This window comes from Dermacentor silvarum, chromosome 6, assembly GCF_013339745.2.
Source record: "Dermacentor silvarum isolate Dsil-2018 chromosome 6, BIME_Dsil_1.4, whole genome shotgun sequence".
NCBI lineage: Eukaryota > Metazoa > Arthropoda > Arachnida > Ixodida > Ixodidae > Dermacentor > Dermacentor silvarum.
The window spans coordinates 113,924,042-113,938,992 of NC_051159.1; the positions used below are offsets into that span (position 1 = coordinate 113,924,042).

The 14,951-nt window shown below is 47.0% G+C and overlaps 1 protein-coding gene across 1 annotated transcript in view; it reads left to right on the forward strand.

Annotated features, from left to right (window-relative positions):
* The first annotated feature begins 1,036 nt into the window (after positions 1-1,036).
* The window catches only part of LOC119455860 (disintegrin and metalloproteinase domain-containing protein 10), a 162,702-nt gene continuing 148,787 nt past the window's right edge, over positions 1,037-14,951 (forward strand). The window contains exons 1-2 of the mRNA XM_037717375.2: positions 1,037-1,129; positions 3,330-3,809. Coding sequence (XP_037573303.1) covers positions 3,731-3,809 — 79 coding nt within the window. The 5' untranslated portion in view covers positions 1,037-1,129; positions 3,330-3,730. The remainder of the gene's footprint in view (positions 1,130-3,329; positions 3,810-14,951) is intronic.

The window sequence follows — 14,951 nt, forward strand, 5'->3', positions numbered from 1 at the left end:
CATCTTCCATCTGTATCGACAGCCATCTCTATCGCGTCGCTTGTCGCCGTGGCGCGCTAGATCGCTTGCACGGGGTTTATAATGCTACGCTCTAAAGGCGTCGCGTCTGAGAGCACAGCAATGCGTGGCTTTGAAGTTGGGACTGCGGTAATTTCTGTATCTTTGCCCATTTACTAACATATATGTCACCGAATGCGGCTTCTGATTGGCTTCCGCCAGTTGCAGTTATCACAACAAGGACTAGCTTTATATGCTTCCATTACTGCACAACACGAACAAGTGACACGCAGTGAAAACTTGTACGTATACTTCTACGAATTCACACCGCACCTGCATTTTCTGGACAGAGCGAGAAAACGTAGCTTTGGGCCAAAACTTTCGATTTTCGCCAACGATCGCACAAGGAGAATCAAATGAACTAGGAAGATCGCATAAAACTTTCAAAATGCTGAATGCGAAACATGTCATCAGCAGGTAACTTTTGGTTTCGAAGTATTTGCAAGATTTCGTTATTAACATCAGCAACAGACCCAGCTTTGCCATAGTTTGCAATGATCTTATCGAAGTCGCCAATAATAATAAGAAAGGCAGTAAGACAGGTGAGTGAAAGGGACAGACGACGCACGTCTTTACTTACGCTTTGTGTCAGTGTCAAAAGCACGGTCGAGTGTCCCGTTTCCTTCGGTATGCATGCTTGCATATGAGAACGACAACGAAGCGCGCGCACAAAGTTTCAAACGTACTAAGATTGCTGTGCTTGCCTGATACGGATGCTTAGATCGCCAAGAATCCGGCTGGAAGCTTCGCAATTCGCAAAACAGCTGCACTCAATACCAACTGTCACCGAAGATAAAAGGGCCCACGGAAAGCGCTACATTGTCTTCGAATCTACCACCACTCCCTACAGCCCCGCCTCCCAAGCTCGCCGCGCTCGTTCCATCTCGTCCCCTGGGCGATTCTGCGAGAGCGCGCTTTCTTGACAACTAGCGGCACCTACCGTCGTAAACGCGAAATAGCGATGAAGCCTCCTCCACTTCTTTTCCCTCTGCCTGCGTCCTCCTCTGAAGCTGCTGTCGCTAACCGCCCGCGTCTTGCAAGGAAACATCCCTACAGGAGGGCCTCTTTCATGGTAAGAGCTTCCAGACATTCTCTGTAAGCATCCCCACGCTTCTGCTTTCATCCGCGACTCCGGTTTATTGCGTGAGCAAGCGTAGGCGCTGTCGACGCCCTGCCCGTGCGCTTCCGAAAGTGCCTGCCTTGAGGGGAAAACGGAAAGCAGGTGTATCAACACATTCTCCGCTGGGCTCACAAGGCATTTTCGCATCTACATCCAAAGTCCTCCCTCGTATCGGTCACTGTGAAACGAAGGCGACGGAATTTGCGCTCGCCTTAATCCAACATGGTCGCATTAAAGCGGACCAGTGGAATCGCCGGTGTCCTTGTGTTTACAGCGGAGAGCCATCACTGAAGCATGCCTTCACCCATGACCCGATTGCATGCGGTGAAGCCACAGCTGCAGTGCGTTCGCGCCGCTGCGAGGGCGTTTACTAGAGGAATGAACTCTCGCGTTAACTGCTAGTTGCGAAGAAATCTCTAAATGAAGTCAATGTGACGCAAGCTTCGCGAAGGCGTTTAGTTTTTATGAACGTAGTGGAGTGAAGGAAGAAGGAGGCGCTCCTCGCGAGCACACCAGACCACTTTTCGGCCGTGCCGTGTTACGAGAGTGGGCGAAGAAAGCTCGATGAGGAAGGGGGAAAAGAACAAACAGCGAACGCGCATCTCTCAATGTTCGCCTCCGCGCTGCCTCGGTCGGCCGAGGGGTTCCGACCGAGGGAGCTGCGTGAACGCGCGGGCAATTCGCTCGAGGCAACAGATAAATACAAAGAGCGAACGCTCGCGGTAGCTCGCTCGCTCGCGCGCGCGCGCGCACGGTTTTTCTTGAACAGCGCGTATCGCTCGTTGGCCGCTGGGAAAAGAAGCAGGCATCGCGCTCTTGCGAAGCCGGGGATCGAGCGCCGCCGGCGTCGCGCAGGTGCTGGCGGCCGCGGCGGCAGTGGCTCCATCCCTCCGCGCCGCGCATTGGGCACGGTCCGTTCGATAGAACGGTTTCACATCTGACTGTCGATCTTTACAAGACAGAGCCACGCGGCGCTGTGGTGCAGAACGGCCTACGCGCCCCCCATCGCTGAGGTACATCTCGTGTCCCCGTAGCCAGCACGTACATAAAGGAGCCGTGTTTGTCGTCACCGTCGCATCCACACCGCTCAGCTCCGCGAGCGCCTGCCACCACCAGAGCCCACTGCAACCACCCGCCACCCCGGACCAGCTGGTAGTGCTTGTAGCAGTCTGCGCGCCGCGCTGCGTGGCCTTCGCCAGATGTCGTTCAGGCGAGCCAGCTGACGAGAGGGCTCCTCCACAGCGTGGCGGCACCCATTTTGGACGCTCTTCTCTGTAATACCGCGCGTTCTTGCGCCTTCTCTCAAGACTGCGTCGGTGAAGGTTACGGCGATTCTGTTGTGCTCGTGTTCGGGTTCCACTCGGATATCGTCGAAACGAAGTGGTCGCGCAGCCCACGCCGCTCGGTGAACGCAGCAAAGGCGGGAACAGTTGCGACTCGGTTAGTAACATGCTACTAGACGCCACGAGCGTTTGATTAGTACCTTTCGTCGTGGGGCTTTCTTCTTGTAAACTGAGCAGCGTTTACTTTACCCCTTAACAGAGTTTTAGCTGGTCAGTCAATAAGTTGCAGTCTTGCGTGTATCTGTTTGACGACTTTGCTATAGCAGGTGGCCACGGTAAGGAAGCTTCATGCAATTATCTGCAGTCGAACAGAAATGTGACACCAAATTGCCTCAGCAGCATCTGAGTGAAACAACGGCGATTGCAGTAGCGCACCCAGGATCTCTGCCAGGGGTGGGGGGGTTGACAGTTTGCCAATACCATCTAAACAGCACTAATTTCAATTTCTTCACGGGAAATTGTCAAAAATGCGCTTTTTGCGAGTGTGCAGACGATTGCGCGTCTTACATCTTAATTGCAGTACTTAAATGCGTAAGGAAAGAAAAGGGGTTAAACAAAAGGGTTAAGTCGGCCTCAGGCGGGGGGGGGGGGGGTTCCAACCCCCGAATCCCCCCCCGTCGGTGCGCCACTGGGCCATTGTATGCACAATATTGCAACATGTTTTCCAGAAAACGTGCCTTTGATTCTGTAATGTATGATTTACACTGAATACGAAGGGATGAAACCATCGCGTCATCCTAACGGGGCTTGTTAGAGGCCCCGTGAACTCAGCGTAATATTTGGTTCATGTCCCATCCCATGGCTCGCAGACACGCTCCCGCCTTGACGGTTCCCCCATGGTGCCCGGAGGACGGAGCTCCTCGAGTAGACTAGTTGTCGTCGTCTCCCAGTCGTCGCTGCCCTGAAAGACGGGCACGTCTCGCTCAGTGGTGGCGGTGGATCGCCGAGCCGCGGTCGCAGCTCGGGCCCAACGGGCGACCTCCTCGGTGACAGCGTGCCTTCGTCGTCCGGAGTGCCGTCGCAGGGAGATGCCGGTGGCGGCAGCGTGGGGTTGCCGCCGGCGGTGCCGGTAGCGCGGGACCGGGTATGTGCCGCCGTCCTCGCGTCGCCGTCGGCGGTAGTCGAACCTCGAACCTCGTCAGCCCGGAGGAGTCGCCCGGCTGCGCGCTCGCGTGCGAACTCTGTGCGGCGATGCGCTGAGCGGCGGACCATGCGCCGCTTTCCGGGGAGGCTGTTGCTCAGCGGCGCAGTTCTAGTCTGCCTCCTCGGCTCGTGCCCCGTCTGCTCCGGTGAGTTTTTCACAACAACTTTTACTGCCTTGATGTACAATTGAACTTGCTTGCCAACGTAAGCACCTAACTACTTTGTCAGCTGTACACCTCGTTATGCTGCTTGCGCATGCGTAACATTTGCGAGGAAATTTTTAGCTGTGAATCGGAAAACCAAAAGCTGACATCTATTTGCGATTTCGGATGTAGAAAAACCTGCGAAATCTCTCTCCGAGAACATTAGTGCTCGTCCCTCGGCCAGGCAACCGATGAAGCCTGCTTGTATCAAGTGCTAACACCAACAAACGTTTTCAAATAAGCATAATGTAGTCGACAACAAGCATGTAGGAAACAAGAAGACACAAGTTTCGCTTCAATCACGAGTGGCCCGGATTGATATGCGACGTTCGACTGGGTTCCTACCGCAAACCGACTAGGTTTGCAGCGATGCGCAGGCTTCTCGACGTTGAGACAGAAGGAGCGTGCCCGAGCCGAACGTTCGGTTATTGAACCAGGGATGTCGTATCTATATATATATATATATATATATATATATATATATATATATATATATATATATATATACAGGATGTTTCAGCGAACACCTTCAGAATTTTTTAAAGGTTGCCTGTGGCAGATAGCACAAATCTGGTAATGAGCTGGTCTGCTTGAAGAGGCGGACATTACTTGCACAATAAATTAAAATGCATAATCGAATAATTAACAATAAATCACTAATTCAGTTTTGAACTAATTACTAGATGGCCCGTATTACAATCTACAAATTGTAGCCATGAAGTTCGCAACGTGGATCCACTTGGAACGAATTCTCAGGATGGCACCAGTTTTGAAATATTAATTCCCGAAATTTGCGGAGAAATGCATTGGCGTTCCAGTTACTTTTTTGCTTCAATGCATAAAGCGACGTTTTGTTAGGCAAGTAACTGGAACGCCAATGAATTTCTCCGCAAAGTTCGGGAATTAATACCTCGAAACTGGTGTCATCCTGAGAATTCGTTCCAAGTGGATCCACCTTGCCAACCCCATGCCTACAATTTGTAAATTGCAATATGGGCCATCAAGTAATTAGTTAAAAACTTAATTAGTGAATTTTTGTGAATTAGTCAACTATGCAATTCAATTTCTTGTGCAAGTAATGTGCGCCTCTTCGAGTAGATAAGCGCATGAACTAGAATTGTGCTATCTGCCACAGGCAACCATTAGAATTTTTGAAAGTGTTCGCTAAAACACCCGATATATATATATATATATATATATATATATATATATATATATATATATATATATATATATATATATATAAAGCGTTCCTGTGCATCTACATTGGCCGGAGCGCATCACGGATTTCGAACGAGAATGGTTGCTTCGCGCTCACTTTTTAATGGGTTATGCTGACTTCATTCGTTTTCATTTCGTGGCTTCATAAAATAGATTAAGACAGTCAGTAGACTATCCACGGACATCTTATCGATTACGTTACCTTCGTGTAGGTTTGGGATTTCTCCATATGTTATAGGTAGGAGCCGTCTGAAAGTTTGTCAGACCAAGAGTCTGTAAGTCTGTTGACATACACTACATATATGGTCTCTAGACGACGTAAAGTTATTTTAGAGAAATTTCTATGAAGTTTCTATAGTTTGGCGAAACAAAATTTTGTAAGGGTGCGCATAGGACGCATCTATAGTCGCTTCTGCGCTTTACATCGTTTATCGCGTCAGTTTATAGTCCTTCGCGCTGGTGTCATGTGTGCGCTTCTTCGTCTTTCGGCGGAGTCCTTCGCACTCACGGCCTTTCGCCCACCTACGCCGTCGGTGCCTGGAGCTGGCGTTGTAGCGGTGACCTCGCAACCTGCTCCGAACGCTGCGTCCGCTGATTATTTTGCGTTGCAGAGGTAGCAAATCACTGCTTGTATATTCAGGAGTATTCTGTGTATACATCATAATTATGCACGGTACAGCCCTTTTCGCGTGTTTACCTATACTTCGATGTAGTCATGAAAGCTCGAATACCACAAATGGACAGTCCCCGCCTCTACTGTGCTTCACTAATGGGTTGATGTCAATTAATATTGAGTCACTCGAGGATCCTGATAGCGTCGGGAGTTGTGAGGTCACTGTGCTGTTGTAGGGAAGCTGTGGGGAGATGGCCGACAGTCTCCCTCTGTGATTACCTTATCGTTTATTCGTCAAGGTGGTTTGCGATCATCTTAATGTTGATTCCTTAACACGTGGTATGCACAGATACAAGGGGACTTTGTTGTTAACATTGTTGTTCATTACGGGACCTACGGGCAAACGTATCAAGGCAAGCTTAGTTTACTCGTGTTTTCTCTCTCCTTTTTTTTTATTAAAAAAATTATTTCTCCTCCGTCATTACGCTTCTACACTTTGCCCCTCTTCCAAGTATGCGCAGTCATTGCGAGCAGCATGCGGTACAAATGCGCTATCGCTCCTAAATACATTCATATTTCTTCTGATTCAAGCGTAAATGAATGCGCGTACTTCTTAGGTGCATGTATATCTAATCTCTATGTATCTTGCAGTAAAGTTGACTTACAGAACAGCTTTTCGTATGTACATGTACTACATGAGTTATTAGTCGATGGGAGCTCGAATGCAGCTTCATATGTTGCTGCATGAGGCTTTACGCGAACTTGGACACCGTCGGCTGGGGAATTCCGCATGCATCAGCTATGAATGTCAAATATGCCATTGATCGTATCACAGCGCCCAACCACCCAGACTACGGACTTTTATATACCTAGCCGCAGCAACGGCAGTTCTGCAGGGGGAGAATACCGCAGCAGCGTGCTTGTGATGGCCTTCCGAGAGAGAGATAAAACTTTATTGTGTCCATGATGGGGTCTGGGGGCGGCGGGGGTCGGGACACTAACCCCCAGGCCTCCCCTTCCTCAGACGGCGGCCAGCCCTTGGCCTTCCGAGGTCCAAGTACAAACCGATCTGTTGAACTTTGCCTTTATCCATAAACTCCACACAGTGGACGCGTCTGCACTCCTCGGAGCTTTCATACAAACGTTGGCATATCTTCCTCGCGCAATCCCCCGGATAAAGCGAACTGAAAAAGCAACGTATTTATGACGGAGTTTGAAAACGAATATATGGAAACTACACGTGCCCTCAGTGTTCCAACTAAGCGGACGTGCCTCGAGCGCAATGGCAGTAATCAAATAAGAAGCTATATAAAAATATTCATTGGTTATTTTGTGATAATCAGATAATTACTGGCTTCCGCCGCAGCTTGATTGCGTGGCCGAACAAAACGCCACTATAAACTCTACTGCACTGTTTCCAAAAATCTTGGCGCTTACTATTTAAAACAGGTGATATACCCGAGGCGCTAAAGTCACTGTCACTCTCTGCGTTGACCAGAACAATCTAAAAAGTGGCTCGCAGACACGAAAGCAATCCTAAGGTCTTTTATTCATATCGTGTGAAATGTGTGTGTGCGTCTAGAGAGAGAGAGAGAGAGAGAGAGAGGAAATATTTGGTGAATCCCGGAGGGGATTGCCTGGTGGCATGCCTAGCGTGGCAGGAATGATGATAAATGAAATGATACGCACAGTGTCGGTAACAGACACGCAACTTGCACAGAACACACCACAATACGCAACATACAAATTAATTAAACCATCTCATGGTTTCTCTTTGAAAGGTTACAGTTACAAGATGACGCTTTCTAACTTCTCTGCACTGTAGAATTGCCGACGGTCATGACCTGACAGTTGAAGCACGCGGGCTGTGTTTTGAACGTGTGCTGAGGGACGGCAGGCTTACGAAGTAGAAGCGAAGGCCATATTCATACTTACCGTTTGATCAGATACCAGCTCCGTCACGTTACATTGTTGAAAGCAGTAGTCACGTATTTGTTCGATGCGTGAAAGACGCCGTACGTTGAGCTGACTTTATCGATGACGAGTACCGAATGAGCTGCTTTAACAATGCATCAGAAAGTACTACACTCAACTTTCGAAGCAGGTTTGGCCGACGTAAGCCAGTTTCGAGTAAGTGGTCAGTGGCTCATACAGAACAGCGAGGTCTTAACTCTGTGATGAAACAGAATTCCCAGAAATGTAGAGGTCTAGAGAACAAGAACTGGGTACGTAATGTGTTCGGAAGAAGCGATTTTTGATGGTCATGCGATCACACCACTGTTCAACGCTTACGGCATAAATGTATTTGTAGCTATAGGCGATGCATCATAGGCTATACTATATATGCGCGCGTTAACTAAGCGTCTGTACTATGCTCTGTGTTACTGTCATACACTATTCTACCCCATGTTGGCACTGTCAATGGATTCCTGCTGCGGGTACACTTATATATAGATTTGACAAACAAACAAATCTTCACGTATAACTGCAGATCATATCTGATGAACTCGACAGCCGAGGACAAATGGATGTCGCGTGCCAGACCCCGCTCGTCGTTTCGAAGAACGGTTAACGCGAACGCGTCTGCGTTGGAAAACACGTTTATAAAACGAAATAGAAAAAAAAGTAAACTAAAAGAAGCAGCTTAGAGGTTAGTGTATCGATCGACGAATCACACAGTTGCCTTCCATTTCTTTCTTTCTTGATTTCCGTGTACAGCCGCGTCTCGTTCGAGTCGCTCGTTAGCCCCCCTCTGCTCGTTAGTGACCCCCGAGTCGTCGGACACGTGCAAAACGGGGGACCGGCAGCAGCGCGAGTGCGTTTTTGTGTCTCCTCTTCTCAACACCCCTTCTCCTCCTTCCTCCTTCTCGCTTGCCATGATTATCCATCCGGCACCGGCTGCGGGGACGTGCAGGAGCAGCGCGCGGATGCGTTATTAGGGGGCGACCGCGCTGCATAAATGATCCCCCTTTGCACCAGCATCCGCGTCTCGCCGCTATGCGTGCGCCCGCGGTCGGCGGTGGGACGCATGCGATGCGCGGCCCTGTGATGCATGCAGGCGTCCGAGAAACTACGCAGGAGCGGCCGTTGTGCTTCGAGCGGAGAGGGAGAGGACTGACGCCCGCGGTCCTGCGAGCCCAGTGCGCGCTTGCGGCGCCCCCCCCCCCCCCCCCCCCCCCCCCCCTTTTTTTTTTTTTTTTTCTCCAGTGTCCTCGCGGAAGTGCGTGGTCTCGAAGTTAGCTCATCATTTTTGAGTCGGCGCTAAATTTCCATCTCTCTGGAGCATGGAGGAGGACATCGCGTCACTTGAAAAGGGAATGCCCCCCCCCCCCCACTTTTTTTTTATGTTCTCTGTCTTGTGACACTTGAGCTAACTTTTTTTTTTTCCTTCTGACTAAAGCTTCCAGTTTAGAGTTAGCGTTTGTATTGTTGTGCGCCACGCCTTACGTCTTTAGACTTTTCGCATTAAAGAATAAAGGAAGGGAAAAAAAAATCATTTCCGTACAAACTTGTCCAACTGTCCGTATTAATTCGTAAACATGCTTTTCTGCCCCTTTTATTACTGACACATCGAAGACCAGAATACGCTGTGCACGAGAACGCGGGTTCGATAAACGGCCACATGTAGTGCTCGCATGACGACTGGGGCGGAAGGCTAAAAAAAAAAAAAAGGCATCTCTAATAAGCCCAGTGTTATACTGTAGTGGGAAGCCAAATAAATAAATAAATAAATAAATAAATAAATAAATAAATAAATAAATAAATAAATAAATAAATAAATAAATAAATAAATCAATCAATCAAACGTCCACTCCATACGCGTATATAGATGCGAGGCGCAACGCTATCTTCACTGCTTGATTCGAAGAGCGCTGCTTATTTTGTTTTATAGTAGTGAGATTACCGCCACCATGAAGGCATTGTCACATGTTTTACCTATAGAAGCGTGGGATCTTGGGGCGAGCTTGTATGACTTCATGATGTAGACGTGCAGTGCGAAAAAAGAAAAAGAAAAGAAAGAAAAAAGCCTTGGACACGGGTGAAGAACAGCGCTCGTCTTATCCTTTGCTCACCAAAGTTCACATTCTTTTTCGCGCTGTACAGCTACATCATGATGTTTTTCCTGTAGACTCAGCGTTACCTGTCTTTGTCGCTCATTATCTCGACATCGAGCTAAAACGATGCGGATATCAAAATCTGCCTTTTCTGCAGTGGGCGACAATATTGTCAACCGTTGTCATTAATTCGTAATTAAATAATTATTCATTACCTCATTCGTTCATGTTATGTACCGTTCTCATATAACATAACGATTCGCTGTGAAGTACTTTTCATTACTTACTCATGTATATGCCGCACTCTTTGCCCAATCTCTCCCGCTCAAAGAGGGCTTCTGTTGCATAGTATTACCTTCATATTTCTTCAGGATGTATGTACAAAAAGAGAGAGGTGCTTTACACTGTTCGGACCCAATCTTCAACCTCGTTCTAAACAAGGCCAACCATGTATGGACTAAACTAAACTATAAACACCAAGACCAAACTATTTAACCAACCGGTCTGTAAACAGTCATTATGCATGCCATGTTTCTCTGCTTTTGTATTTTTTCTCGGCCACTTTTAATTAGCTACCGATGTAACGTATAGTTTCAGCTTATCTGGTGGAAAATAATTATACCGCTTCCTCAACGCATTCATTCTCCACAAGAAAGACCCCTACCCCAACCAAACCAATACAGTGAAATAATAATCGCATGCTTTCCTTCTTGAAAGAACTCGACATGCCCCTGAGTGCTATTAATCACAATACGGTCAAGTAAAGCAGAAAGCCACGCCACTTCAGTTCGACGAACTCTTGAAGCGCTTGAATGCTGTGTTGCGCGCGAGGCGATTCGAACGCGTCCGTTATTTTCTTGGCCCAGACACGTCGTTTGCTCCACTCAGAAACAGCTCACATCTTTCACTGTTGGCACATATACCTCTACACTTCCCGGACTCGTGCCGAACAGTGCTTCTGTTTCACGTTTGCTATTATAGGGACGTCTGCGGAGAGACGTGATGCTATCCCGGCCTGCATTGCGATCTCTTGTCTATTCGTTCCGCAAGAAAAATGAAAGCTCTCTTACGCGCTTTTCATTACGACTGCAACGAATGGGACCGCGCAGAATAAAAAAAAAGGAAAAAAAAGTGGGCTCGAATATGGGTGTCGACCGTGAGCGATTGTCCGGCTTTCTTTCTCTGCCTTGTCCGAATCGAGCTATGGGCGTGTCCATGCAGGACAGGTCAATGACCCAACGTGCATCCGCCTCATCGTATAACGTGGCTGAAAGAACTGCTTTCAGACATGCGGAAGCGGATGGCAATGGTTGATATCTATATCACGCCTCACTGCCTATACGCCACGGACGTCACGAGAACGAAACGGAAAAGCAAGGTTTGATGCATTTGTGACCAACATGACCAAGCGTTCCACTTTCATGTCTTCTGTCGCACCATTCCTTCTGCGTTGCTGGCTTCGAGCGAGTCGCTTTAGAATAATGTCGACAATCCCGAAGTCCTTGTTTCCGAAGGCTGTGCGCTCCGCCCCGAATATAGTTTGTTTTCGCGATTGAACGGTGGTCGGCCCTGTTTCGACTCGTAAGCAGAGCAAAGAATACACAAATAAACACAGCGCTGTTCCTTTAAACGCCAGGTCGTCGAGGTATTCGGCTAGCTATTTCAAGTCTCGTGCCAAGGCTTTACTAGAGCCTAAAGGCTGATGACTGGCACGTTACCTAAAGTTAAAAGGACTAATGACACGATCTCGGAGATTTCGTAAACTTGACCCCAACTCAGCATCGCCTAGGTTATTGTGCCAAGAAAAGCTGAGGCTCTCCTTCCTGTCGACATCTGTTCAGTGACCCGCCAAAAGAAACGCATATATGTTTCCATGGAAAGCGAAAAAAAATAATAAAAAAAGACAGCTGTCCGATTAGTCAAAATAGTACTGACAGTTGTAACTGCTAGATTTCGTGTTCTGCATAGGCACTGGTTACGCAATGAAAGCACAGGCTTTCTTGCTCTTTGTCCTTCTCCTCGTGTGTTTGACAGCCGCTTGCATACTTACATAGGGGTGTGCGAATTGATTCGATTTATTTGACGAGATTGGAAACGAGTAGATTGGATGAAGACCTCTAAAAAGAGGCCCCTTAGCACGAGGCCGATTTGGGACTTTTTGTGACTGGTACACAAATAATATACTGCTGGAGCGATTGTCGGCCATACAGCACTACCAAAACTTTCGAATCACAAATCGAATATTGCCAAATTTGATTCAGTCTTCGAATCGAAAAGCCGCTATCGTGAAGTACGAATGTGTTTCGCATAGCTTTGTAATATTTTAAACTGTCAAATGAGGCCGATCAAACATAAAATTAGCCAAGCGCGCGATAAATTTGCTCCCGACGGCCATAGCAGTAGACATAAAACACTAGAAGTTGCGTAGCGGAGCACGCTACACGTTGATCAGCGCGCCACACTTTTTCCAGAGAAACCGCTATCATTCGCACTATAACCGAAGAGTCCTGAGTAAGCGAACAAGCTGCTTATTTGTTCCTAAAGCTTTATTTGGGATTTTAATAAACAACGGTTCATAATATGCTACATAACCACAGAAGTTTGCTAATGGTGTGAATATACTAGGGTGTGAACAGCGTTATATATTAATGGTGAGAACAGCTGTTCATTATTCCAAAGCTATCCGAGAAGTTCGATATTTGACAAGATTTCATTTGATTCTGCCACTATTCAATTTTTATTCGAGTCCGCTCAAAAAAAAAAATTATGCCAATCCAACGCGCATTTTGGAATTTATGTGAAGAGAAGCTTTCGTGAAGAGGTTAATGAAATGATATAAATTTTGCAATGTCATTCTTGCGTTTTAGAGCGGACCTTCGGAATTTCGCAACGGCGTCAACGAAATGGGTGCGCACACGTGGTCTCGCGCTGCCGTGCTACGTAATGTGACAACTATTGTATTGGCCCTTGTATTTATCAATTCCATCTTATTTATTTTAAATGTACCATCCGCTTCTTGGCCAACCCTCTGTTGTGGGTATGTTTAATAGTATAGAAATCATCGTCATCAGCAACATTGGGGCAATCATCTCAAATACGTCGTCGGCTTTGGCACGATAGAAGTATGGTTAGGAAAGTAGCCATAGAAATGTTAGAAAATGTTGTATTATTAAACAAATAGTGCTCTTGATGATGTATACTTATATAAGCTATCGGACATCCCGGCGCGACGGCCGCATTTCCATGTGGGCAAAATGCAAAAAAACACGCTCGCGTACTTCGATTTAGGCGCATGTTAAAGAATCCCCAAGTGGTCACAAATAAATCCGGGCATCCCCACTACGGCAAGCTTCCTAATTAGGCATGATGTAAAAAACAGCGCTAAATTAAAACACGGACAGAATGAAGAACACACGACGAACGCAGGCTGCCAACGGTTGCTTTAGTGTGCGTGCACAAATATATAGCTTGAAATGGAAGGGAGAAAGGAAGACAAAAAAAAAAAAAGAGGGAGGGGGAGTGGTTTAGATGCCAGTCGCGCTTGGGTCTGAAGGTAAAGATAACGATCATATAATGATTAGTCAAGTAGATATCTCTATTCCTTGTCGGTGAGAACGAGTGAAGGGGAGCTGACGCATAGGGGGCCTATGCGCATCATCGTGAAGGTTTCAAAAACTTCGCGTGCTCGACTGTCTCGATAAGGGCGCAGTACCTTTGTATCATCAAGCACCGGCCATCACCCGCAATTGGCGCAGTGGATAGCGAGATTGCTTCCATTCTTGTTGGCAGTCAGCGTTCGTCCTTTGTTCTTCCTTCTGTCCGTGTTTTTAGCGCTGTTTTTTTACACCATGAATACATACCAACGAGCTCGCCTTCAGACCCTTTAGTCTCCTAATCAGATCGTGGTTTCGGCACCTAAAACCGAAGAACTTCATTAAATTTAATCATTATCAGTCCACAAGGTTCCCACGTTTGATTAAACTATCTTCGGGACTGGCCCCAATTTACACGGCCAGACAGCCATCGACGCTAACTCTGTATGTGTGTGTGTGTCTGTGGAAGAGGGAAAAAGATAAATATAGACAGAGAGAGGGAAATAGACAAGAAAAAGCTCGCTGTATTACACAGTCTATCAGATTAACAACGTCTATCCTCTACCGTATTCACCCAAGCAGACAGCGTTACTGTCAAAAATGCTTAGGATCCGACGCGCACACTATTCCTGGGAAGGCAGGAGGATATTACATTCTATACGCACAATTATGGACATCGATAATGAGCTGGCTCGAAGGGCTGTTACGTTAACTAACTTGATAGACTGCGAGAAAAAAAAAGAATATAACTACGAGTCATAGCCGAACAGAACCACTTTGATAAAGAGACTCGTTTATTTTTTACGAAAATACAGAAATTGATTGATAAAAGTTTGATTTTTTTTATCATGAATAGCGGCTTGCTTCACGGTAATGAATCTCGGGTACCCATGTTATGTGCTGACGTTCGCGGTGCGCATTGATTGGGTAAAAAACAGATAACGTGCACGTCATAAACTCTTGCCATTTTGTTCGTCTCGCTCGCTTCGTTTGCCAGCGATTGCGAGGGACGTGCCCCGATGGGTCGAAGGACGGCTCAAAAAAAAAAAAAATGTTTCGGCCTTGGTGCGGGCCCGATACAATGCTCGTCCCACGAAAAGAATGCCGGGGCTGGATAATAACTTACACGCGAAAAGCGGCTGTAATTGTATTATGCTCCTGAGAGCAGCCGGTGAACCATGTCCTCACACTAGGCGCATATTTGGGCCACTTTCTTTCATTCTTTTTTTTTTCTCACCATCGGTTTCGAAACGGAGTCAGCTATGTATGCGTCGAGAAAGGACGTTATTACATGGATTTGGTGCATGGCGGTATCTGCTTTTATTTAAAATGGTTGCTTCGAAGCTTGTAGCACTTGTAAGGCTAGGACTCTCGTAAACTTACACATTTTATTTAAACCCGATAATAGGACCTGGAATACACGTTAGGACAATAGAGACGAGATCAGAGGAAAGATCGGATCGATTTTTATGCGTTAGAACTAAAGCAGCGGGTTGCTGCATGAAGTATGGCAGACACAATACAATTAAGTTCGATCATGCTGCATGTTACTAAAGGGTTGCGTGAGTATTTGGAATTCCGAATAACAATATAATAGTATTTG